We start from the raw sequence: 25,659 nt of genomic DNA on the forward strand, positions 1-25,659 counted from the left end.
GCTGCCTCGAAACAGGTGGAGTGAAAGGCAGTCATGGTAAAATCACACAAGAAAAGCAAACACGTGACGGAGAGTCTTCAGATGCCACCAAAGGACAGAAACCCAACACTCCATATAAAAAGAGAACCTAAAAGAGAACACTGGAGGGGCTTCCCCTGGTGGTCTAGTTGGTTAAGAATCTGCCCGCCAATGCAGCGGACAGTCCCTGTGGGAAGATTCTATATGCCGCAAGGCAACTAAGCCCATACACCCCAACTACTGAGCCGGTGCTATAGAGCCCATCATCACAATGAAGAGTAGTCCTACTACTAGAGAAGCAACTAGAGAAAACCTATGTGCAGCAACAAAGGCACAGCGCAGCCAAAAATAAATACATAAATCTTAAAAAAAAAAAAAAAAATAACATTGCAAACGGAGGCCTAGAGTACTAAACATATAAGAAGAGGAATGAAAACCACAGTGAAGGAATCAAGGAAGATTTTAAAAAGAATCAAAACAATGTCTGGAAATTAAAGGAGAAAAGATTCAAGGCATGGGTGGAGCTCTACGGTGGCCTTGGAGGCCAAGCTCAGGAAGTTAGCCAGGCCGGCGGTGCAATGCGACACCACACACAAGAGGGCTGGCAGCCGGGCTCAAGCAGAAAAAGGGAACGACTGACTACAGGGGCCTGTTCCCCACTGTCTTTAGTCTGTTCACAGCTCTTTTATTGCTACGTTTTCACTGATGTTAATTGTAGCAAGAGACAAAAACAAATCAGTGTGCTAATTTTTTCCTTGGCCTTGTTTGCTTTAACTAAGTGACTTCTACATGCAGTTGTGAACATATCCAGAGACATCAGGTAAAAAGCCCTTTTAAAACACAAATTCAGGGAATTTCCTGGCGGATCAGTGGTCAGGACTCTGCTTCCACAGCAGGGGGCACGTGGTCAGTCTCTGCTTGGGGAACTAAAATCCCACAAGCCACATGGCACAGCCGAAAAAAAAATGTGTTTAATGAATAAACAAACACATACACACACACAAATTCAATAAAAGGAAGCAAGCACCACATCACTTGCCCCGGGAAAAACATAACGAGCCTGATGAGGGACCAGCGAGGACCCTGAAACATCGGCAGATACTGTTGGGCAGACAGAGGGGAAGAAGAGAGGAAAGCTGTGGGAACCCTCGAATCTTGGCCCAAGTTCACAAACCTGAATCAGTCTCCCAGCCAAAGACAAAACAAGCCGGAGCTCATGGTTTCAAGTTTCACTTGAGACACAGAAGCCACAGCCCGGATCACACTGGGCTCGGAGACCCTGCCCAAAGCAGAACCCCTCCTCCCAGCCCGGGCCCCCACGGGGGCTGGCCAGGTGAGGAGGAGCCCTGGGTCCAGCTCAGCTCGGCTGGGCTCCACACCTCCCTGGGGGAAGGCGTCAGCAGGGAGGAGTCCCGGGAGCTGCCGGCACAAAAGCTGCCCACAGGCCACAGACACCGAAACCGGAAGCCCTACGGCCACCGTCCGGGAGCACAGGACACAGCACGGCCGGGCTGGGAAGCGGCCGGCGCGCGCCCCTCCAAAACACAGAGCAGCTCCAGTCCCACAGACGTCCCAACAGTGGCCTTTACTGGGATCACAAGCAAATTAAAAGTCAAGTAATGCATTACACATCTCAGACTTCAAGTTACAAACGAAGCCCTCCACTTACTCATCAAAGGAAGGTAAACGTCCAACAATGAAACTTTCCCTGGACACTCCCACATCCCCTGGCCTGCCTCACTGGACAGCCAAATAAACTCTACTTTCATTTCTATTTTTCAACTATTTGATAAGCAAAAGATCAACTGATACCCTCAGGATTTTTTTTTTTTTAAATGAGACACCAAGTACCTCACCGGACAAAGACAATCACAGTTCCAGCGCCCACCTCTGCCAGCATGTGCCCCATGCTCCCCACACTTGGTCTCATAGGCCCAGCTCTCACATGTTGACAGGGGAGGACCCTGAAGCCCTGGTGGGCGCAAGTCCAGCCCCTGCACACACAACACTCAGCTCAAGCGAGGTGGATCAGTCCTGGGCCTCCTGCAGGAGTCTGAGAATGTGTCTGTTCTGATCCCCTGGACTGGTTCTCCAACCAATGAACAAAGGCCTAGTGAGCACATGTGCATGAACATAAGACACCATGAAAGGCCTTAGGCCGGGGCTCCAAGGCCCACAAGCTGCAACTACTGATGCCTGTGCACCTAGAGTCTGTGCTCCGCAACAACAGTGCACCAAGGTCCGCCCCCACTTGCCAAACTAAAGAAAGCGGCACGTGCCAACAACGAAAGCCTAGCACAGCCAGTGAGTAAAAAAGAACACATGCTCTTCTCTAGGAACTTAATGAACGAATTAATGTTTACTGTCCTTTACAACAACCAAAATTTGAGAAAATGAAATTATGCTTAGGGTTTTCTGTAGAGTTTTCATTTCCTTTTCCTTTCCTCTGGATGCCATATCCCAAAGGAGCACTAACAACTGAAAGTAAAACTAACTGGTATTTACTTGTAAGGTCGAAAGTATAAATGATCTGCTTCCTTCATCAAAAATGTTTTGTTCTGTGACACATACCATTCCCATCGTACAAACACAATTTGGTGGGATACTGTAATTAACCCATCAGGTTCCAAAAAAATCCAGGAGTAGAGGCCTCCAGGGCACCTTCTACACATAGGAAAGCTGAGGCCCAGGTCAGACAACTACTCTAAGCCATAGGAGGATGAAAGAATGGAGTCAAGACTCAAATGTCTTGGTAGCAGCCACAGAGTACAAGTCCCTGATTCAACTCACAGACATGGCATCCCTCCCCCGGGGCAACCTTTTCACTGCCTAGAGGACTCTGCTCTGCTGTCCTTGAGGCTGGGTGACCTTGGCCAAGTTACTTACCCTCTCTGTGCTGCCTGACTGCAAATCAGGCTCCTGAAGTTCCCATTTCAAAGAGTTACTGCAGTTATTAAATGGATTAATAGAGACAGAATGTTTACTCAGCACAGGGCCTTACATCTAATAAACACTCAACCTGCTCCACCAAGAGAGTAAACTCTGGTGATGATAAGCAGGTGAAGGAGGGATCACAATGAAAAAAGAAAAGCTTTGTGGAAGAAAGGGAGACTGCAGAAGGAATAGCACCACCTGTCAAAAGCCATCATTAAAATTCCCAGAGAAATAAGAGAAGCCTACTGCAATTACTACCTAAGAATAAGATACTAAGAAAGGAACACTCAGAGAACATGCATGAACTCATGGAAAGCAAAAATCCTAATATCAGGATAGAAGGGTCAGAAAAGAAAGCTAAAGAAAGTGAGAACGCTGAGAAGAGAGAAAAGAGCCTACAGGAGAGAAGCAATGGCATGTGAAGAATCAGGAATCACCATTTACACAAAATTTTACAACAGGTAAAACTAATCTATAATGGAAGAAAATCCAGCCAGCAACTGCTTCCGAGTAGTGATCATAGTGCTCTACTTCCCAACTGAAGGCATGCCCAAGACTCAGGGAAGGGTACTCATCACATGTGAATGGGACCTGTGCGCTCATCACATGTGAATTCTACCTTCAAAAGAAGTATTAATAGTTAACAACACGCCTGCTGAACACATCTGTCTTTGAAATGCAACAAATGCTTGAGATGGATCGACATGTGGAAAAGAGGAGGGAATGCAGAATACCCTGAGTGGTAGGGCAGAGAAAACGCTCACTGCAGAACCAGTGCTGAGAGTCTGAGCATTCACTTATGTGAATTATGTGACTCATCTGTATGTCTGAAATTTTTCATACTAAAATCTTGCAGGGAAAGAGTCAGGGATGAGAATCACATCAAACTTTTCAGAAGCAGCACTGAAAGCCAGATCAATGGAAAACACTTTCAAAACACTGACAGTAAATACTTTCTGGCCTAGGATTCTATACCTAGCCAAACTATCAACTAGATAGAAGGGCAGAAAAAAAGACACTTCCAATCATTCAGGGTCTCAAAGATTTGCCTCTCTTGCATTCTTTCTAAGGAGCCTACTAAAGGGCTGTGCTTCACTTATACTCAAACGAAGGATCAACCCAAGAGAGAAGACAATGTGAGATCCAGGAAGCCTGGCTTCCAACTCAGGAAAGAGGCAGAGGGAATCTCAGATGACAGGGAAGGCAGGCGTGGAGGTAGAGGCGTTAAAGAGCTACATTCTCACTCCCTATAAGACAACAGACCACACCCAAAACTGGGAACAGTGAAGGGGGGTGGGGGGAACAAAACAAGCAACAGAATAATGTTATTTGTAATCAAGGAGGTAAATTTCCAAAATCATCAGCTAAGAAAAGGTCCAAGTGGGGCTCCTGGCAGGGGGGATGGGAGGGGAGCAGCCAGTGACACGCTCCCACTGAGAGGCTGGGGCCCCTCCCCTCCTTCAAACCCAAGAGAGCCAAGTGTGATCCTGTGGTGCTTTCTACTCTGAGTCCCACACGGAATAAGACTGACCGGCCATCCTGGAGAGGCCTCTGGACAAAAACAAAGCGAGGAGGAGGGATCAGCTGCTCCCCCAGGACATGAGGCAGCTGAGTGCCCACTAATGCCACAGCACACAAGGCTGGCCTGGAGCAAGCTAGACTCTTGACCCGAAAAATCTTGAGATCATAAAAATGGAAGTTTTTTAAGACACCTGTTTTGGGTGGCTTGTCATCAGCAAGAGCTGAGGGGAGCAGCAGGAACCACTGTTATTCTGTGGTAAGACAGAACTATTTTTCTTACTCTCTAAATTATGTGGATGTCTAATTGGATGAAAGTAACTAAAAGACCTTTTTTTCAATTCAACATGAAGGTAATAAAGCCAAGTAAAATCTTAAGCCTAAAAAGAAAAAACTAAAACAGCATCTGGGCTGGTAGGCCCACCCTGGCACCCACACTCACGCCATGCACACCCATCTCCCCATCCCCACACCTGCACCACATGCAGCCTCCCCGAGAGAAGGGAGGCAGCCAGAGACTTGATAGCAAGCAGTTGAAGGGGTGTGGGGGGTGCCCTGGATCACAAACTAAGCGTCTTAATCATCTGAAGAGAAAAAAAGGGGGACCAAGGAAAGGCATGGAGGCCATTCCCAGCAGCAGCACACAGCCATGCAGCAGGGCAGCCTTACTCAGGGCTGGTCCTGGGCGTGCACCGGCAGGTTGCCGCGGCAGCCCAGGCGGCCCCCCTCCGGCTCTCCAGGAGGACCCGGGCAGGTCTCCCAGTCCCCGGGGTGGAGGGTGACAAAGGTTCCGTCAAACCCTCACGGGGAGGACACCGGGGCTGTCGGCATCCGTTAGAAGAGATGCATTTCAGGCTAAATGTCAGCATTGGCTGCCGCCGCCTGCACACACCACAGCTCCCCTGGGAGGCCTCTACCCTCACCTCGAATGTGTGCAACCCCCAAGTTCACAAAGAGCCAGGCGGCACTACCATGGCACTCAGGAAACCTGGGCAGGGAGCTGCCGTGAGGCATGGAGGTGGCGCTGGCTGGCCAGCTTGGTGGGTGCAAACACTTGAATCGTAGCTGCGGGCGGGAGGAATATCAGGTGCATCTCTACGCCCCGAGGGCTCGACTCCTACATTAAATCCCTCCCACTGGAACAGCCGGCTCCAGTTTCAGCGAGAGCAAGCGTGAGAACAGGTCCTGCTCTGGCCCGGCAGCCACAGCTTCTACCTCTCCACCTCTGGTAAGTACCTACTATTTGTACCTACTATTTCTTCTCAAACGCGAGTTTTCTTTGAAAACTCCTCTCAGATATATTTTAAAACTATCTGCTCAGTGAATCACCTGCCCAGAGTCTCTCTGCCCTGCTCTTTTCTCTACGGATTACTCAGGACCCAGCAGGTGCACTGCTGGAAAGGAGACCATTATTACAAAACTTTTAATAAGGCTTACACTTTATTCTAAGAGTATAAATGAGTTTATTTGGATGTGAAGTTCTCGTTTCTACCATAAAATTCAACAACTTTAAACCCAAACTCAATTTGATGTTATGCTTATCTGTTCTTCACCTTAAAAAATTAACAATTAAAAGGACCACATATATAGATAGTTGCAGATCTTAATTTATAATTTAATTTTACAACCTTTTAGATTAAAAAAATGATTAACACTGGGAGTCACTGGGGAAGGGACCTGGGGAGCAGAGGTGGGAGTGAGATTTTATTTTTACTGCTTTTTGAATTCCAAACTCTGTGAATGTATTCTCTCCCCAAAAATTTTAAATTAAAAATTAAAGAGGAAAAAAAATTCAAACCTTCTGGAGTTTAAAGTAAGCGCAGTTTTGACATAAGCTTACCAAGAAAACAAAAAACATCTAACTAAAGAGGATCTCTGTACATACAAAAAGGGAATTTTCTTAACTCTTAAAAAAGTTTCTCATAAATTTGCATGAAAACAATTACTGACCAAATTATTGGTCAGACTGGCCAACATCAGACTTAATGTAATGAAAACCTGTCTATTTGTTATCCTGATTTTTATTTTGTATTAGCCAAATCCTTCCAATGCTTTAACCTGGTGCTTTAAGGTGAGGAGGCGGGCAGTTTGGGGCTCTGGCTCTAGGGAGATGGCCCGAACGTTAAAGTTGCGCGTTCACTGCTGAACACTGTCTGTAATCCAGAGTCTTTGGCTGAAACCAGAAAAGAGCCCCTGGTTGTCTTCCTGGATCCATTTCTCCAAACTATATTCCAGAAAACTATCTTTTACCCTAGGTCATGGTTGCCCTGATGTTTATCCTTCATTTTAAAGAACTGAAAGTCTGGAAGGGAGTGGTGGTTAATCACTGGAAAAGCTCAATTGGGAGTAAAACTCACAAATCTCGTTCTTGCGACACCCCAGTGGGTAGGCGACAATGGCGTGTCCTTGAGTTATGCAATAATGCCACATCACAATATCGTAATTATAGCATGCCCTTCAGAACGCGCTACCTGGCGAGGCTCCCTGCCAGGCAGCTGGACACCACCGGGGAGGGTGGAAGATTCTTCCAGTGCAGAGGTTAGTACGCATGACATGCATAGCTACCCGGCACGTCACAGCAATGCCCCATAAAGTTAAGCTGTAATTACCTCTATTGTGTCCTATCAAAGTTCAAAAAACATCTTTCTCTTGCCTGTTTTTCGGAGTTCAGACTCTCTAGAAAATTGTTAAACATACCGGCCACTCACTATCACCCTAACGACCGGCAACTATGGAGACACTTGTCCACACTTAGGAGGCTGCTGAGAGACACGCACTGGCACCTCAGTGCTTCCGAAACAGGCAGACAAAGCCCCATGGACACGAAACCACAGGCGGCTCAGATCGCCCTATGGACAGCACCACCCAGCTGCCCGGGCCTGTGGGAGGGGACGCCGCAGCCGGCTCCCCGGTCCTCAGGAGGGACACAGGCAGGGGTGGCGGCACGGGAAGGGTCACGGGAGGGTGTTCTGAAACAGAGTGGGCTCGGGCCACGGCATCCCTGCGGCCCTCCCTACCCACGCCCCTCAGGGTGGGACCCGACTCGGCTGAGGGCATAGCTGAGGGCAGACCTCGCACCAACAGCTGCTCGCAGACAGGAAGGCAGGTGGGGACCCCCTCCCGCATTCAAGGACAGCACCCTGACCTGACATGCAGGGCTCCCCACGCCTCCTGCTGACCCAGTGATAGGTGTGAGAAGGGTAAAAGACGCTGTCCCACAAATAACCTTCTAGGACTAGGCTAACATCTGCGTTTTCAACTAACATGCTAACGCTGCAGTTCTCCCAGGAAAGCCAAACCGAGGGCCCTGCTTTGTTAACCTCTCCCTGTGTGCCCCCCCCCCCAGCCCCCAGACTGTACCAGCTTTCCCAGGACAAGGACCATGAAACACCAATCTTATCACCTTCAGAAAAAACCTCACCTCTGATGTTAATCTAAACTTCCTATTTACAAACTTAAATTCTGGATTATATTGTTTTGGCAACAACACCCTTTCTTTCCCCATCCCCACCCCGCTGCCAGCCTGCACCAGGTCTGGCAGATATAAACTGACCAGAGATGGGCAAACCCTGTTTCTGTGGCTGGCCAGACTGACGAGGTCCTGGGCACTCAGCTTTAGCTTCTCACCCTGTAAACCTCACCTGGACAGGAGAAAACCCACGGACTGACATCATCTTCCTAGAGGCTGTCCCCTTTGGAAGCTTACAGAAGCCTCAATCTTACCCCATTTACTTCTCTGACATGATTGCATTTTTATAACCCAGTGAACTAGCTCGTCTCCATCGGCGTCTGCAGCAGCTGCACTCCCTTGTTTTAATTAGTGAATTGTGCAACCCTGGAGAGGTCAGTTTACTCAAAGCTACTAAAACTGCTGCCCCTGTGACTCCATCCAGGCTCGCCTTCCAACAGTTGCGCCCCGGAATACTCTCACCTCCCAGAATACTGGCACAAAGGAAAGCATCCCCTGAGAACCTGTTCACTGTCCTCGTAAGCTAGCTGACCAAGAACAAAAGGTTCAGACCGAAACTGCGGGCACAGTATCATCTGACTGAAAAGAAGTACATATTAACATAAGAGCAATTAATTCCCAAACTATTGAGTAATGCTGTGAAAACTTACATACAACCGATCTCCTATAAACCTTTGAGGAAACTTAACCAAAGTGAGCTTATTTTATATTTTGGCCTCAAAGTATGAGCAATATCAAACAATACTGCTTTTAAAGCTGACACCATCGTCATCTTAAAACCGAGGGATTTTCGGCTGGTTTGGGCTCGCGGGTCCGGGGTGGTGCAGCAGGTGTGTGTCTGTGTTCACTCCTGGTACCACCAGGACTCTCGGGGCTCACACCTGATAAAACGTTTTGCAACTGTCATCATTTTGATCACCGTGCTTCCAGCTAGTGATGAAATCATCAGTTTTCAGATCTCTGCCATAACATATCCTATACAATCATGGGAACCTGACTTGCAGAGGTTCTCACGCCTTCAGAATCAGGGAGCATAATGGGACGTGCCAGCACAGGTTGCCCTGACTTATCAGGCTGGCCCCGAGCTGGCTGGAATCGCTTCCTGACGGGAGGCAGGAAATCATGCTTTTATAGCCCAGGGCACACCTGCCCCACAAGGTATGGACTGAACTCGTAAACTATTTCACATTTTCCCTTAATAAAAGGGAAATTAGGAAGACGCAAAGCTGTGACCACATGTTTAACCCGAGCTGGGCTTTCACACTGTGCGTAGTTCCCGCAATCGTTCCCAGTGGGAGAGGAGGAAGGCGGGCGAGAGTCAGGCACCAGGTGCCGCTGGGCTGGCCGCTGCCCACCTGGTACCCTACCAATGAACACCCCCAAAGAGGGCCTGCAGACCCCGCCTCTCCAATTCGGGGGCAGCCAAAAATCTCACTTCTCGTCCAAACTATGCACCCGAGCAACCCTGCTCTGCAGAAACTCTCCCCACGACAGAAGACAGCAGGCCACCCAAACCACTTCTCAGAAACATGTCTTCGAGGGGATGGGGCAAAAAAACAGGTTAACAGAGGCAGCTTGTTGGGAGGAGAGTGGTTCTTTGTGTTTTTGAGAAATATGAACATAATGAGCAGAGGAACCAGTCTGCTGAGAGTAAGATCAGAGTTGTTTGTTTTTTTTTTTTTTAAAGAAGATATCCAAGTGAAATTAAAATCCCACTCCCTCCCCACTTAAGCCCTCCTCTCGCAAACTACCCATTACCTCATCTCCAATGTGTGAGACGGTAGCTACGTTTTATTCTGTGAAAACAAGTCTCTTAGATTTCCCATGCATATTTCTCTATTTTTAAAGGGCTGCTTTCCAACTCAGTGTTTTAACCAACCCAATGTCTAGAAGGTGATGCTTTATACAAGCAATTTCACAAGGCTCAGAACTAACCATATTTACTCATTCCTTAAAACAAAACTGCAGTTGCAAGTTATTTCCTTTATAAGTTTATTTTTTAAAGTGTTTAAAAATATTGAGAAGCTAAGTCCTTTCGACATTCTTTTATGCAAATTAAAGTGCCGGCCTCGATTCCTCACCACCACCGCCCCCAGCCCTCCCCACCCACAGGCTTTCTCTAAGACACAGTCACCCCATGGGCTGATCCTGGACACGCAGCCGCGCCCGCCCTGCCGAGATCCTCCCAGACCTCACGTCTTTTGTTCTCAGCTTCAGTTTATGAGGCAGAGTGAGAGCCCAGGGGTGTGCAGAGCAGCCTCTGAAGGAAATTCAGGAAATTAAGCTTGAGGGGTGGGCAGGGACAGGAGGACTCTGGGGAAGAAATCTGGAGGCCCCTTCTACAGGTTAAAGGCTGGGCTGAGTTCCACCCAGAATCCAATCATTTCTAAAATTAGGCACCACTCACTCTGGTTTCCTCTTGCCAGGAGGGCTGTTAAGCTTTTCTGCCTTCTGGTAAGGCCAGAACAGGCAGGGACGGGCTACTGTCCGAGGTGGGCAGTGGAAGGTGAAAGCACATGAGGACAACTGCTTACTCACAGGCTCATCGCATCTTAATATCATTCAAATCGTGCTCGCCTCGGCAGCACATATAATAATAATATCATTCAAATCAACATAAACACAGAACGTTTGTATGCAGGCCAACACAAACACTACTCAGAAAGCTGACTTTTCATTTGTGAATGTAGAAGCAGGCGGGGGGTTGCACGGGAGGGTATGCCGCATTTTTACTTGTTCTTCACTTTTAAATATTCCTTCGTAGAACAGAACACTGTGATTAAATAGGGCAGATGGGCTGAATGTTACAATCACACTCACCTTGTCCTCACGCACAAGTGTGAATGTCACAGGCACGCGTGAGCCCAGGCCTTCTCAGGTCACATTAGAGCTCGGCACTCGGTCCAGGTGACGGGACTCAGTCCAGAAACCTCAGGCACACAGACGGGGGCGGGATCTCAACAGTCACTCGGTCAGCTGGTGCACAACCTTCCTGACAAATGAGGCCTCAGATCACAGGTTAAAGGTTCCCAAAACCCAAAGAGTTACAGGTATTCTCTGAAACTCCACTAAACCCTCCGGCAACCACACTCCCCCTACGGTAACAGAGAACACTGCAGGGGTGGCACCTGGGGCATTGCGGAGGGGCGGCTGATGCCCGTCTCATACCCGCCCCTAGTTCAGCAGTTACATCACCTGCAGGGGCCTTTGCTTATCCTCCTCCATGAGCCAGGGAGCTCAGGCTGGTTCTTCGTTAGCCTGTTAGCCAGCATCCTGACACTAAGGCTCTGCTCCTCCATTTCAGCTCCTGGTCCCCAAATGAGCGAGACTTCCCTGGTCACACCCACAGCCCGTGAAGCCGGCTTCAAGTAGAAGCGCTTAGAAAGGAAAGCAAAGGAGAAGTGGTGACCTGCTTCCTTAAAAACCACCAAGGCTGAACTACGCAGGAGCCAGCGGGGCTCAGACGCCAAATCACAAAAGGAAAATGAGCCTTCTCAAAGAGCGAAAACCAAAAAAGCCACATTACATCCCCAGGCCCCCAGGAAAGCCATTCAAGTACAAGTGTTTCCAGTGTCCCTTTACTTGCAATGAAAAGTCACATCTTTTCAACCACATGAAATACGGTCTTTGTAAAAACTCCATCACTTTAGTGTCCGAGCAAGATCGCGTTCCCAAGTGCTCCAAACCAAACTCTTCGGACCCTAAGCAAACCAATCAGCCCGACCCTGTGGTGAAGCCCACCTCTTCCAAGCCCGTCCCAAGCGGGCTCTCACACCTGGATGCCAAGCTCCAACACGGCCTCGCCAAGGACGACATCAAGGAAAACCTGGACCTGCACACACGCGGGCCCCACAGGTGCCTCGGACAGAAGCCCGCTCCCAACAAGGAAGCAGCGCCCCCAAGCCCAGCCCCAGAAGCTGCCGTGGGTACCCAGCCTGTTCTGGAAGGAGCTGTCCGGCCTTCAGCATTCGTTCCGGTGGGGGAGCACAGACTCAAAGGGCAGGAGCTCACAGAGGCTCCAGAAGCACTGGCCCTGACCCACCCCCCTGCCAAAGCCGCCTCCTTCCACACCAAGTCTGCCTTCCACGCCCCCGGCTACCCCTGGAGAGCTGGCTCACCTTTCCTCACACCTGAGTTTCCACATAAAATCCCATCCACAAAGGGCTTTGGCGCTGCTTCCCCGTATGTGCACCCCAGCATCACGGAGTACCCGCCTCATTTTTACACGGAGCACGGACTGGCCACCATCTACTCACCTTACCTACTAGCAGGGAACTCACCCGAGTGTGACAGCCCCCTGCTGTCTGTCTACGGGGCCCAAGACCAAAGACACTTCCTGCCTCACCCAGGGCCCATCCCTAAGCACCTGAACCCGGCTCCATCCACATACGACCATTACAGATTCTTCCAGCAGTATCACTCCAGCCTGCCAATTCCTTACGGATTTTACAGACCCGAGTCTGCGTTCTCCTCCTATGGCCTCAGACTCCCACCCGTGGCTGGCATTTCACGGGACCAAAGCTCACATCTACTGGAAGAAGCTGCCCTGGGTTACCAGGCCTTGAGTCCCTCCAAGTTAAACTCTTCCAACTCCCACAAAAAACACACAGAGTTGGAGAAGGAGAGTCCAACTCCCGAGGCTAAAGAACCTTCCAAAGATGGGCAGAGGGACACGGAAGGGACCAAAATGAGCCCACGCGCAGGCAGCGCGGCCACAGGCTCCCCGGGAAGGCCAAGTCCCACCAACTTCACACAGACAAGCCAGCCATGCGCTGGGGTGTGCAGCCTCTCAGATGCGCCCGCCCCCGGTGCCCCAGGAAGGATCCAACCACCAGAACAGGGCCTCGCAGCCTTCAAGCCCATCAAGAACACAGACCACCCACATTCCCAGGCCCCAGAAAACAGAGCGGCGTCCCCGAAAAGGTAAGCGAGTCCATTTTCCAAACCTCTGAAGTAATGTTTCTGGTTGTGCTCAGTCAGAGGGGACGGCACTTGCCCAAACTCCCCATGGGCAGGGTCCCTTAGCAAGGTCCCTGTGACGCCCTCTCTGTGTCTCTTCCAGCCTCGAGGCCTCGAACACAGACGCTCCAACTCAGCTGGGGAGCCTGGAGGCCTCCCCCTCCAGCCCGGAGGACAGCTCCAGGGTGGCCCCGCTGAACCTCTCCACAAAGCCAGAGGCTGAGCCGGCCGCCACGCACAGCCCTGCCTACGGAGAATTTGCCGAGCCGCAGGATGCGCCGCTCAACCTCTCAGTGAAGGACCCCTGCAACGCCCTGACCTCAAGGCCCTCTGTGTGCAGCCCCCCACGAGGGGCCGAGCCCGCGGCTGCCCCCACCCCCTCTCCAACTCAGCAGAGGGAACCTGCAAGCTCTGGGGACAGGCCTGACCCCAGCTCTGTGGAGGCCCCAGTGCCCAGCCCCCCTGGGAAGGCCCAGGAAATACGTGCAGCTGACAGCGATGAGCAGAAGCAGACGGCGGCCGTGGCCCTCTGCCAACTGGCAGCCTGCAGCCCGGTGAATGTCGAGCCCGCGGCCCAGGAGCCCACCTGCCGGCCAGACGCACCCAGCCCCAGGGCTCCAGGGAGCCAGGAGGTTCAGTGCGACCTCAGACCCAAAGGGCAAAAGAGGACGAGCCCCAGGGAGGCGGGGAAGGGCCAGCAGGGATCCAAGAAGGCAAAGCCCAGTGATACAGCCAGAGTGTTCACACTCCGGAAGAGAACTCGGGTGTCTTAGAGCCGCTCCTGGGCAGCCGGAGCTGCAGCCACAAGCACGACTTGCAATGTAGGCGAGATAGCAGCAAACCCCCACCTGGCCCACACTTTTCTCATCTGGTCAATTTTTACAACTCAGTTGTCTTCTTCACAAAATAGGGAAAAAAAAAAATTTAAGATAAAGCTGCAACTCAACCAAGTTTTGTAAATATTAAGCATAAACGTTAAAAGGTGCTTCTACTTCTGGCTGTAAAATATTTGAATGACTCACACTTTAGGACCTGATGCAAAATGTCAAATGAAATGCATAGGACTGAAAGGTAACTTTTAGGTGTTAGCATCTTAGAGGAACTCTCTTTAAAAATACTTATTTTTAATTGTTTTTCTATTATGTCTACTACGTGTTTCAAAGTAAAGAACAATTACTAGGGGGAAAAAATGCCAGGAAAAGACATTTCCGGTACTAGCATTAAAGTGCTATGTGTAAAAACGCTGTTTGTTATGACTGAATTACAGACAGCAAGAGGCTATTTATACAAGTAATTTATTTCCACTGGGAAGAATGCATTGCTGGGGAAGCTACTCTCAACGTGCTCTGTCTTCACTACATTACAGTGAATCCTCTGACTCATTCGGCCTGGTTTTCCACTTCCTAAAATGATGTATATGTTGCTAATTCTCCAATAAACTCATAAGTAAAATTCGAGGTTACGTAAAAAGAAGGTAAGCATAAATGCTGTGTTATATTTTACCACAATAAATAAACTCATTGAAAAAGAACTGAGGCAGCAGCAATTAAAACTGAGGGTGAGGATACCTCAGTGTGTGTGTGAGGGTGCATGCGTGCGTCTGCTATCCACCAGCGGTCATCAAGCCTGGGTGAGTGCATGTGCCTGGGGTACCTTTGAAGACCAAACATCCAGGGCCTCAGTTTCCTAAGCTGCTGCCTAAAAAGCCATAGGGCCCCCCACCCTTCACAAGGGCCATTCCCCACTGTTCAGAAGGTGCCTCTCAAAAACACAATGTGTGGGCACAGGGGGTCAAGGGCCTGGAAACGGCGGCATGGAGCCGAGCTGACTGGACTGAGTGAGCTCTCTCTCCACAAGACAAGACGTTTCAACTCAACTTTGACCAAAACAGGAGCAGTCCCAACACAGCCACCCAATGAGAACAAGCACTGCTAAAGCTAACACCTGCTGTTCCCAGTGACATGCACGTATAACAAGGCTTCTCAGCGCTTACAGCCAAAAATTTAAAAGCTTTAAATAAAAAGTTGCCTTGTTCTAGATATAAGCACTATTCACCGGAAGATTGTTTAGTCACTAAGTCGTGCCCGACTCTTGCGAACTCATGGACTGTAGCCCGCCAGGCTCCTCTGTCCAGGGATTTCCCAGGCAAGAATACAGGAGTGGGTTGCCATTTACTTCTCCAGGAGATCTATCCAACCCAGCGATCAAATCCGCATCTCCTGTACTGGCAGGAGGATTCATACCACAGAAAGACAGCCTGAACTAAAAATCCATCTGGTTAATAGTTGCATTTCAATAAGATATTATTTTCAGTTGTTTTGATCAAGATTATACTAATAACTAATTCTGTAAAAACTCAATCTAGAAAACTTCTTAACAATTAGTATCTTTTGGCAAAACAATATGTGAAGAGCTGATGTCTGCCTTCACAGACATCCTCGTGCTGAAGACACCTGACAGAGAGATCAACAGAAGATTCTCAAGCACAGAAACATGTTACACTAGGAAAAAATCCTCTGGGAAAAGTAAATGAAAATACAAGTTCAAGGAGATGAAGGATAAAGTCCCTGCATTTCAGATGGAATATGGTGTATTCCAAGGCATCATGATGCCTGGATCCCACCAGACACATCCCAGGCAGTCATGCAGTAGCTTTGTGTTAAAATGACAGTATTCAGGGGACTTCCCTGGTGGTCCAGTAGTTAAGACTCTGCTCCCGATGCAGGAGTCCTGGGTTCAATCTCTGGATCAGGGAACTAGATCCCACATGCTGGAACTAAAACCTGGTACAGCCAAACAAATAGTTTTTACAAGGTATTTTTTTTTTAATGACAAGGACTTCCCTAAGGGTCCAGGGGTTAAGACTCCACCTGCCCATGAAGAACACACGGGTTTGATCCCTGGTCTGGGAACAGCCCATGTGCTGCGGGGCAACTAAACCTGTCACAACTACTAAGCCTGCTTTCTAGAGCCCACACACTGCAACTACTGAAGCCCATGAGCCCTACAGCCCGTGCTCCGTGATAAGAGAAGCCACCGCAATGAGAAGTCCATGTGTCGCAATGACAGAGAAGCCCCCGCCTGCCACAACTAGAGAAAGTTCACGGGCAGCAATGAAGGCCCAGTGCTGCAATAAATAAATAAATAAAAATAATTTTTAAAATCCTGCTTATTAAAAAAAAAGTGACGCTATTCAGTATGGCAAACAACCTGCCTTCCAGCAAGTTAAATTTATATAAAACCACTGATACCAACTCATATACTCCAATACTTCAGCTACCTGATACGAAAAGCCAACTCATTGGGAAAGACCCTGACGGTGGGAAAGATTGAGGGCAGGAGGAGAAGGGGATGACAGAGGATGAGATGGTTGGATGGCATCACTGACTCAATGGACATGAGTCTGAGCAAGCTCCGGGAGATAGTGAAGGACAGGAAAGCCTGGCGTGCTACAGTCCATGGGGTCTCAAAGAGTCAGACACAGCTTAGCGACTGAACACCACCAACCCACAACAGGGATGTAGAGCTGGTCTGGACTTGGATTCCTTTGAGGTAAATAGGAAGCCACTGTTACATATTGCCGCTGTTACAAATTGTTATAAATCATCAAGGATGGCCTTTGAGTCCCTGCCCCACACCACCAATCCAAAACATGTGTTGTCATGACCAGAAACCAACGCACACATGCACAGCCCTCACTGGCAAGCCTGGGCTCTCGTGTTTCTATATACCAGTATGCTTTGACAGAGACCAAAAACAGGGTACCCCTGCCTTCCAGCAAGTCCACACCCTGCAAGCAGCAAAGCGGAGCGTCAGAAGCTGTTCCAGGCTTGGGACCCAAAGCCTCAGGCCCTAGAGATAAGCTCTCACCTCGCGCCTTACAGGCAAGAACATAAAACTTCTGTTTGGGGGCCCAAAGATTCTAAGCTCACCCAAGAATGTCCACCACCATCTTTAACGACAACAAGAAAAAACGGAGACAGTTGACGAAGGTGCCGAGTCCTGCAACCACACAAGCCGGGGAGCCCCAGCGCTGCCTGCAGATGTTCACGGTGGAGCCACACGTGCCTGCAGACCCATGAAACTCACCCGCCTGAGGGAATTCCTCCAAAAGGTCACCTGCACACATACAGCCACAGAAACCGTGCCGGCTCTCTGCAATTACCTCTACAAGCACAGTGGGGTCTTAGATCTCAGCAACAACAGCAAAAAAAATTGTCTTGCTGATTTATCAATGACAGTACCTTTCTTCATTCACATATAACCCAACTCCAGAGCTGTCTCTAACCTTCATGTATAAAAAGCGGTAAATCCTCAAAAACTTTAATACAGAATTACCATGTGACCCAGCAATTTCACTCTTAAGACATATACCTAAAAGAAATGAAAACCAGGATTCAAACAGATATAGGCACCCAATGTTCATGGAAGCAGTATTCAAAACAGTAAAAAGACAGAAATAACCCAAATATCTACTGACAGATGAACACATAAATAACAGGTAGTCCATACACAGAGGACTATTACTTAGCCATAAAAAGGAATGAGACTTTGGCATGAGCTACAAAATGAATTTAACCTTGAAATCCTAAGTGAAGTAAGTATGACACAAAGGACAATCTTGCACAATTCCACTTATATGAGGTCCCCAGAGCAGTAAACTCACAGAGGCAGATAGATTTGTGGGTATCAGAGGCTGAGGGGAGGGGAAGGTAGGGGGAGTTAGTGTTTAAGGGGACATGGTTTCTGTTTGGGAACATAAAAAAATTTGGAAATAGTTGGTGATGATAATGGTTATACAACACTGTAAATGTAGTTAATGCCACTGAATTTTACACTTAAAAATAGTTAATATGGCAAGTTCTATGTCATATATAGTTGTCACCGACTCAATGGAGATGAGTCTGGGTAAACTCCGGGAGTTGGTGACGGACAGGGAGGCCTGGCGTGCTGCAGTCCATGGGGTCGCAAAAAGTCGGACGCGCCTGAGCGACTGAACTGAACTGATGCCATATATATTCTAAAATGTTTTTGAAAGTCGGTAATGTAACAAACCAAAGCCACTGAATCAGACACTTATAATAGGTAAACTGTATGTTACGTGAACTACACATGCTGGTAAAGCTGAAAATAACTTCTAAAAAGGGTCCTTGTATTCACAGTGAAGAAACAAAAGTACTGACAACCTGCTTTGTAACAGTCTTACCAGCAGTCCATAGCCATCTACTTCTACCCCTGGTTTAATCTTCGACCAAAGTGCCCCCACTCCCAAGACAGGGAGAGGAGTATGAAATAAAGTACGCACAGACTTGCACTCAAGGAGAAAAACATTTTGATACAGAAAAACACAACCCCTACTCCACACACTAAGCCAGAGATGTCTCGGTATGGCCAGCACTTTTCTTACAGGCTGGAATGTCCAAGAGTTCAAGATTGTACAAAGGTTAAAAATCAGGAGAATGGGAAAGTTCTAGGAGAGGTCAGGCGCAGAGGAGAAGGAAAGCCAGGCACACAGGCCCATGGAGAGGGAGCAGCAGGAGACGAGAGAGGTCGGCACTCTGCACGAGGGCTGTGGCCAAGGCAGGACTCGCCCACAGGCGCAGGCTGACCCCAGGCCCCACGGCCACTCCAACAAGGAAGTAGAGCAGCAGCCACGCCGTGCAGCCCATCCCAGGGAATCGAGAATGTGTCTGAGGCTGACTTTGGCTTGAGGATCCCCACTCCCCCAGAAGCCCTTCCTGAGACCACAAGGCCCTCCAGGACGCCGCCACCCACACCCCAGCCCCGCAGGTCTTGGGGTCGGAAGGTGGCTCTGCCAGCCTTCCCAACATTTCCTAATGAAGTAACTTGCACACTTAATCCTGTCTTGGTGTCCACATGTTCTCAGAGGACCCAGAGTAACACTGGAATGCTATTCAGATGCTGGTTTTTGGATGATGTCACAGAATATGGCCGTAGGGAGCTCCATGAATTGGTCCCTCCACCAAGGAAACCAGTAAGCTGGTAAAAACAGAATCTAGCTTTTCAGCACTCTGGAATCTAATAAAAAAAACCTCCATCAACCAACAGGGTGCTTAGTGAACAAAGAGGCTACTAAATTTCAGCATCTAAGAAACCTCTGTTAGGTCACTGGTTATAGACTAAAACAACAGAAAAGAGACCTCAGTGACCAAACAACAAGGAATACAGTCACTGCAAAAAAAAAAAAAGAGTCTGGGAAAAAGTCACTAAATAAAGAGATGACTAAACCATCTTCAACAGCAAGAGCAGCAAACCTCTGACCAGGGAGAACGCGATTTCTAGAGTTACCACATCATATGTCAGAATGCCCAGTTTTCAACAAAAAAGTAACAAGGCACACAGAGAAACAAAAAACTATGGTACATGCACAGTGGAAAAAAAACAGAAATTGACAGAAACCACCTCTGAGGAAGGCCAGACGGCGTTTTACAAGACATAGACTCTGAATCAATTATCTCAAATATGCTCCAAGAGCTAAAGGAAACACAAGAACAATGTCCGTACAAACATGGAGTCTCAATAAAGAGACAGGCTGTAAAAGAGGCCACAAAGAAATTCTAGAACTGAAAATACAGCAAATGACATGAAAAATTCAGCTGAGTTAGGAGAACAACTACAGGTTTGAGCAGATAGAAGGAAGGACCAGAGAACTTGAAGACAGGGCAATTCAAACTGCCCAGTCTGAGGAGCAGGAGAAAGGATTAAAGAGAAGTGAAGGGTGTTAGACCCGTCACCTCTGGAGCCTGCTCCAGGACAAGACTGTAGTTGCCTGCACAACCCCTCGGAGGCAGGAGACAGCGCAGCTCCACAAGCCACCAGCCACACGAAACGTCTGCGGAGAGGCCTGGCTCGCCAGGAGGCGGCCAGCACCTAAGATCACAGGCCAACTCATCACAGGTGACGTCTCACAGTTTTCTGGCCCCATCTTGACACTTTTCATCTACAATACATTCGTCTACAACAATACATTTCATCCACCACTATACGTTCTCACTCTGGCTGCTTGCGGCTGGTGGAGGCTGCTGACATCATGACATATGACAGACATACACTGTGCCAGCCGGTCTCAGGAATAAGAAGCAGTGAGGGTTCTGGTCTCCTTCAAGTTAAAATGGAATGAGCACCACAGAGGCAGAGACTTCCTCTTGACCATGACACCCTCGCACACACACACTCACATGTCTATTTTCACAAATAAATGTGTAAGTCACTGAAGACAGAACAAGAGTAAATAAAAGTACAGCAGTACATCTCCGTGGCCTTGGGGTAGGCAATGACTTCTTAGATATGAAACCAGCAGCACAGGCAACAAAAGAGAAAACTGGTAAGTTAATCAAAACTTACAACTTCAGTGCATCAAACCCCATCAGCAAAGTGACAAGACAACCACAGAGGAGACAGAATATCCACAAATCATGTATCTGATAAAAGGCTTATATCCATAAGAATTCAAAACAATAGAAAGACAAACAGCCCAATTTTTTTAGATTAACAAATACTTGGACATATCCAGTGAACATATCCAAATGGTCAATAAGCACATGAAAAGATGCTCAACAGAGTTAGCTGAGATGCAAATCAAAACCACAGTAAGATACCACTTTACACCCACTAGGATGGCTATTTAAAAAAAAAAAAAAAAACAGAAACAAGAGTTGGAGGGGATGTGGTGAAACTGGAACCCTCATACGCAGCTGGTAGGAATGTAAAGTGGTGGTGCATGGTACAACCATTTTGGAAAAGTTTGTAGTTCCTCAAAAAGTTGAAGACAGGTTTAGCGTTGATCCAGCAACTCTACTCCTAGGTCTACGCCTAGTGATCTGAGTAAGAGAACTCAAATCAGAAAACTTGTACAGAAGTGTTCAGGGTAGCATTATCCACAGTAGCCCAAGGTGAAAATCCAAATGTCCATCAACTATGACAGGATTAATAAACATGTAGCCATACTATGGAATATTATTCAGCCACAAAAAGGAATGAAGTACTACTGCTACACGGTACAACAGGGGTGAACATTAAAAACATTACACTAAGTGAAAGAGGTCAAGGCCAAAGACCACTACTGCAGATCCCGTTTATATGAAGTGGCCAGAAAAGGTAGTTACGGAGACAGAAAGAGATCAGAGGCTGCCTGGGACTGGGGGTGTTAAGGGAAAATGGGGAATGACTTCTCCTGAGTATAGGGTTTCTTTGAGGAACAATGAGATTAGACTCAGATGCTGGTGGTTGCACAACTCTGTAAATATACTAAAAACTACTGAATTGAACTCTTTAAATGGGTGAACTTTATATTAATATAAACTATATCTCAGTAAAGCTGCTACAAAAATAAGCTGAAAGAGCCCAAAGAAATCAACGGTCTAGACACTCTGCATGTGCCTCACAACGCCGAGCACACAGCCAGCACCTGCGACAACCCCACTGCTTGGCTGCTGCTGAGCAGCACCTTCTCTGCACAGACGTCCCTGCTCTGGACAGAAGCCATCCCCAGGGCGCATGGCATCTGTGGAGGCACACTCCAGCAAAGGGCCCTCTTCATCCCTCCCAGGAATCCGTCCCTTCCATCCACAGAGGCACTGCTGTTCCCAGGGACATCCTCACCCACCACAGACAAGCCTCTTGTGGCCTTGGTCCCAGGCTGCACCTCCATGCGGCTGGGTCCAAGAGACAGGACATGTGAGCCTCAAAATCAGTGGTCTGTCTGCACCTGCCGCGCTGCCCCCCTGCTCAGGCCCACTGCAAGCTCCCTCCCCATCCCCTCACTGGCGTGAACTTGCTCCCAGGAACCATGATGTCACTGCAGGAGGAGAACCACGGCCATGCACACATTCTTAATGGGCGACAGCACCCCCACGAGGGTGAAACTGGTTCTGGGGGACAAGACAATCCCAGACATCACAAGAGCTCACGCACAACCCTCCAAATTGGGACCGACAGGATACTGAAACTGCACAGAAGGGAGAAGAGACACTGGGACTCAAAAAGGCCTACGTGAGAAAGAAGGCTGAGGACACAGGTCTAGAAGGCTCTCTCCTGCAACACTCACGATGCGCGCATCACGCCAGGGAGTGGGCCAAGCCAGGAGGGGGCCGCAACAGGAGGGGGCTGGATGAAGCACCACAAGGTGCACACACAAACTGGGCTTCACACTCACCGTCTGAGAGCCGGGAAGGGAGCAGCAGGCCGCGTCTGCCCAGTTCCGCCAGCGCCAGACACCCGCCATGCCAGGCACTGTCCGTCTCCTGGAAACTGAAAAGATAAGAGAGCATGAGACCCCAGAACCATGCCAGCTTGTCCCCCCAGGACCCAGAGCACACGTCCACCCGCTGGGGTGAAAGCATCACTAAAACTCTTAGTAAGTTTGTAAAGTATCAGTCAGCTAACGAGATAAAGTACTCCAAACCAACTGGAGACGACAGCCATGTTCAGATCTCCGGAGAGAGAGTCAAAGTCCTGGGTCAGCATCACATGCCCCAGAAACACGCCTGCCTCTGTGATCTCCCCACACACCTGAAACAGTCCAACACCGACCCAGTCACGTCATCTGCCAGCTCTTTGGGCAGTCTTCCGGCCATCCTACCGATTCTGAAAAGGAAAAGCAATGTCAGCATCTGTCAGCATCACCAACCCATCGAGGGCCCATGCTATACTAGGAGCATCCCGAGAGACTGTCCTTCCCTCCAGAGAGGGCAAAGTGGCTGAGTCTGCTCCACAAAAGCCACCTGCCCCATCAGGGGGCCCATCACACTGACATGAACACAGGACAGGTATCTGGGGGACCCAGGCAAAGGGCACGCATTTGTCTCAGTCAAGGCTCCCAGCTCAGGCCACCAAGGTCTGACCAGCAGGCTGTCCCACCCCCATGCTGGATGCCGACTGGGCTGGCTCCCGTAAGGTCACCTGCCTGGGTTTGTCCCGGCCAGCAGCATCCCAGGAAGACTCACCCTCCCAGCCCATCACACTCCAAGCAGACAGGACTCTGGGCTTCAAAGTCACCCAAAAGCCTCCATGTGAGCCCCTTTCCCTGGCACCTGCTACATGAATTAGTTGGCACAGAAACCCAGAACTCTGGGGGGAGGGCCCACCAGCACTTCCATCCATTCTACTTTTCTCCGTAACATTTCCTTTGTACTCTGTCCCCCATGCCCCTCTGGACCCCCTGGGTGGGCCTGGGCACGTCTGCTGGCTGTTCCCTCAGGCGCAGCAGAGGGGAGATGCCAATCCCTCCCAGGGACTCTGGGATTAAACTGGGCTGTACAGCATCCCTTCCCACATGAGGGGTGGACCCCTGGCCATGGGGGCAGGAAGTGGGGGTCACGGTGATGAGGACGTGGACGAGTAAGAAAAGGAACACCTGAAGGTTAAAAAAAGGCAAATGTGGCTCACTGCAGCCAAAAAGGCAAGAAAATGAAGGAGCCGCTGACCAACCTCAGCAATGTTCTTGAAAATTAAGACATAAAGCAATAAATATAAATTAGCGGGGGGAAAGTCTACCTTTTGAAACTCTCAGAGCTGTTCACAGCTCTCAAATTCCACAAGAAGTTCCTCATGATTAAGAAGACCCAGCAGACCCGTGAGTAAGCTGCCAGACCCCGGCCCAAATCGGGCACCTACCCTTTGGCTGCAGACCACCGCACGATCGTGTCCTTGTCCTTCAGCCCAACCAGCAGCTGCTCTGAAAGAACACAGAAGGCCAGTCTGTGAGCCACATGGAAGCACCCGGAATTTGAGCTGAGCTCTCAGTTCCCAGCTTTAAGGCACCCACCCTGCACGTCACTCAAAACAGTACCATAAAGGGAATCACAGGAAGAACCTTAATTCTAATCATAAGAAAAGGACATTTCCTCCTGTGTGTTTTCAAGTCATCATTTAAGACCAACTTCTGCCATAGCTCCTAAAAAGTATATCCGCCCATCCTAACAGGCACTGGGCAGAGAGCACCAGAGAGGGAGGCTGCCCAGAGAAAAAAGTGTCTACTGGAGGCTGCAGAGAGCAGTTCTCCTGGGGACCGGGTCTTGGCAACGGTCAGCCACTAGAAGAGGCTGCCCAAGGGCCTCCTGAGCATGATGGGCCTTGCAAGCCGCTCAGCGGAGGCCCTGCTGAGGAGCAGAGACAGCACAGGCAGGACAGAGCCCGTGGAGGTGCACACAGGTGCGCTCTGACCACAGCGCTCCAGGGCCGCATAAGAGGGCGAGGGGGACGGCAGGCGCAGGAATCCCAGCCTCTCCTCCTGCCCTGCAGAGACCAGAGGTCGAACTGGGTGCCCTGCAAGGGGAGATGAGGCGGCCCGCACTCACCGATCACACTCTCCACCTCCTCGGGGATGTCATCCTCTCCGTCGCTGTCGGGGGTCTCAGCCTGTGTCATGGGCTCTCTGGGATTCTGGATGGAATGCTGTAAGCTCTCGGCCAAGGAGCGGCAGCCCCGCTGGTACCTGCAAGGAGCAAACGAACCTCAAGACCCACTGGGACACCGTGGAGCTAGAAAATCCTGACTGAACCAGCAAGTTATGGGCAGCATCACTGTGAAAATTCCATGTGCTTTCCAGGGACGGGACGGACAGGAAGGAAAGTGAGTAATAACGGTCGCCAGCATGGACTGTCACGGAAAGACGACCACCTCATCTGAGCTTCAGAACACAGATTCACCCTCTAGAGGACTCAGAAACCCTCACGTGTTAGAAAGCTTTCTTAGCAGAAAAGCAGATGATAAAGTGTGACAATAAGAATATGAGCAACAGAGATGGCAGAAAAGGCAAGTTCGAACCCACTGGCCTGGGCCCTATTTCCATAGGCTCCGCCTCCAGGTCCCACCTGACTGTAGTCCCACCCCCGCCCCTGGGCCAGACACTGCCTTCCGCACCCCAGGGGCCACAGCTGGTCCCTCCAGCTCCCACAGAGCCCACCTCCTGAACGGCTCTCACTACTTCCTGCCTACCACACCCCCCTCCTCCACCGACTGAGGTCACCAGCATTATCTCCCACGGCGCCGTGAAGGGTCCCACAGCACAGGCCAGCTCAGCTGTCTGACTGCACAGTCCCTGAACGTCTGGTTGCCTCAGTTTCCCTGTCTGTAAAATGAGGCCGGGTGGGAGGATGCGCACGGAGCACTCAGACCAAACACCTGTGCAGAGCGAGGCCCACAAACCCCGCCTCCCTTCCTGGAAGCCAGGCAGGCACGCTTGGGCCTGACTCTGGGGCAGCTCCATCTCAGGACAGGGCCTGGGGCATAAACGGTGACAGGCTGAGTTACAGCATGACTAGGGGCCGCCGCCTAAGGCCAAGTCCGGTAAGAGATAACTGGGGCTTTGGAGATAGAGGCAACCTGGACATTGTTAGCTGTGGCCTTGAGGCCTCAGATTCCGTGGGGCAGTTTCCAAGATGGAAGGTCAATCAACCACCAATGGCCAGTGACGGAACCAACCCTGACTATGCAACGAAGCTTCCATTAAAACCTAAAAGGAGTGGGTCAAGAGAGGCTCCAGGCTGATGAACAGGGTGGTGCACTCAGAGGGCATGGAAGCCCTGACTATTCCTAAGCCTTTTGCAACAAACCAATAATCTTGTGAATAAAATATTTCTGAGTTCTATGAGCAACCCTGGCAAATTATCAAACCCAACAAGGGGGTAGTGGGAACTGCCAACCTGTAGCCCAACTGTCAGAAGCACAGGTGACAACTGGGACTTGCAACCAGTGAGGGGAGGGGCTGAGGGGGGAGGAGACTGTCTCGTGGACTGAGC

General features: G+C 49.6%; 2 protein-coding genes across 2 annotated transcripts in view; one reads left to right on the forward strand and one right to left on the reverse strand.

Annotated features, from left to right (window-relative positions):
* TBCD (tubulin folding cofactor D) overlaps positions 1 to 25,659 on the reverse strand; it is a 142,752-nt gene that overhangs the window by 79,692 nt on the left and 37,401 nt on the right. The window contains exons 10-13 of the mRNA XM_043905093.1: positions 24,217 to 24,353; positions 23,534 to 23,594; positions 22,430 to 22,504; positions 22,074 to 22,168 (exon numbers count right to left, since the gene is read on the reverse strand). Coding sequence (XP_043761028.1) covers positions 22,074 to 22,168; positions 22,430 to 22,504; positions 23,534 to 23,594; positions 24,217 to 24,353 — 368 coding nt within the window. The remainder of the gene's footprint in view (positions 1 to 22,073; positions 22,169 to 22,429; positions 22,505 to 23,533; positions 23,595 to 24,216; positions 24,354 to 25,659) is intronic.
* On the forward strand, positions 11,386 to 14,426 carry ZNF750 (zinc finger protein 750). The gene is made up of 2 exons (XM_043905094.1): positions 11,386 to 12,862; positions 13,002 to 14,426. Exons 1-2 carry the CDS (start codon positions 11,424 to 11,426, stop codon positions 13,669 to 13,671), a joined length of 2,109 nt encoding a protein of 702 aa, XP_043761029.1. The 5' UTR covers positions 11,386 to 11,423; the 3' UTR covers positions 13,672 to 14,426.

The sequence above is a fragment of the Cervus elaphus genome, chromosome 5 (genome assembly GCF_910594005.1).
Source record: "Cervus elaphus chromosome 5, mCerEla1.1, whole genome shotgun sequence".
NCBI classification, from domain to species: domain Eukaryota; kingdom Metazoa; phylum Chordata; class Mammalia; order Artiodactyla; family Cervidae; genus Cervus; species Cervus elaphus.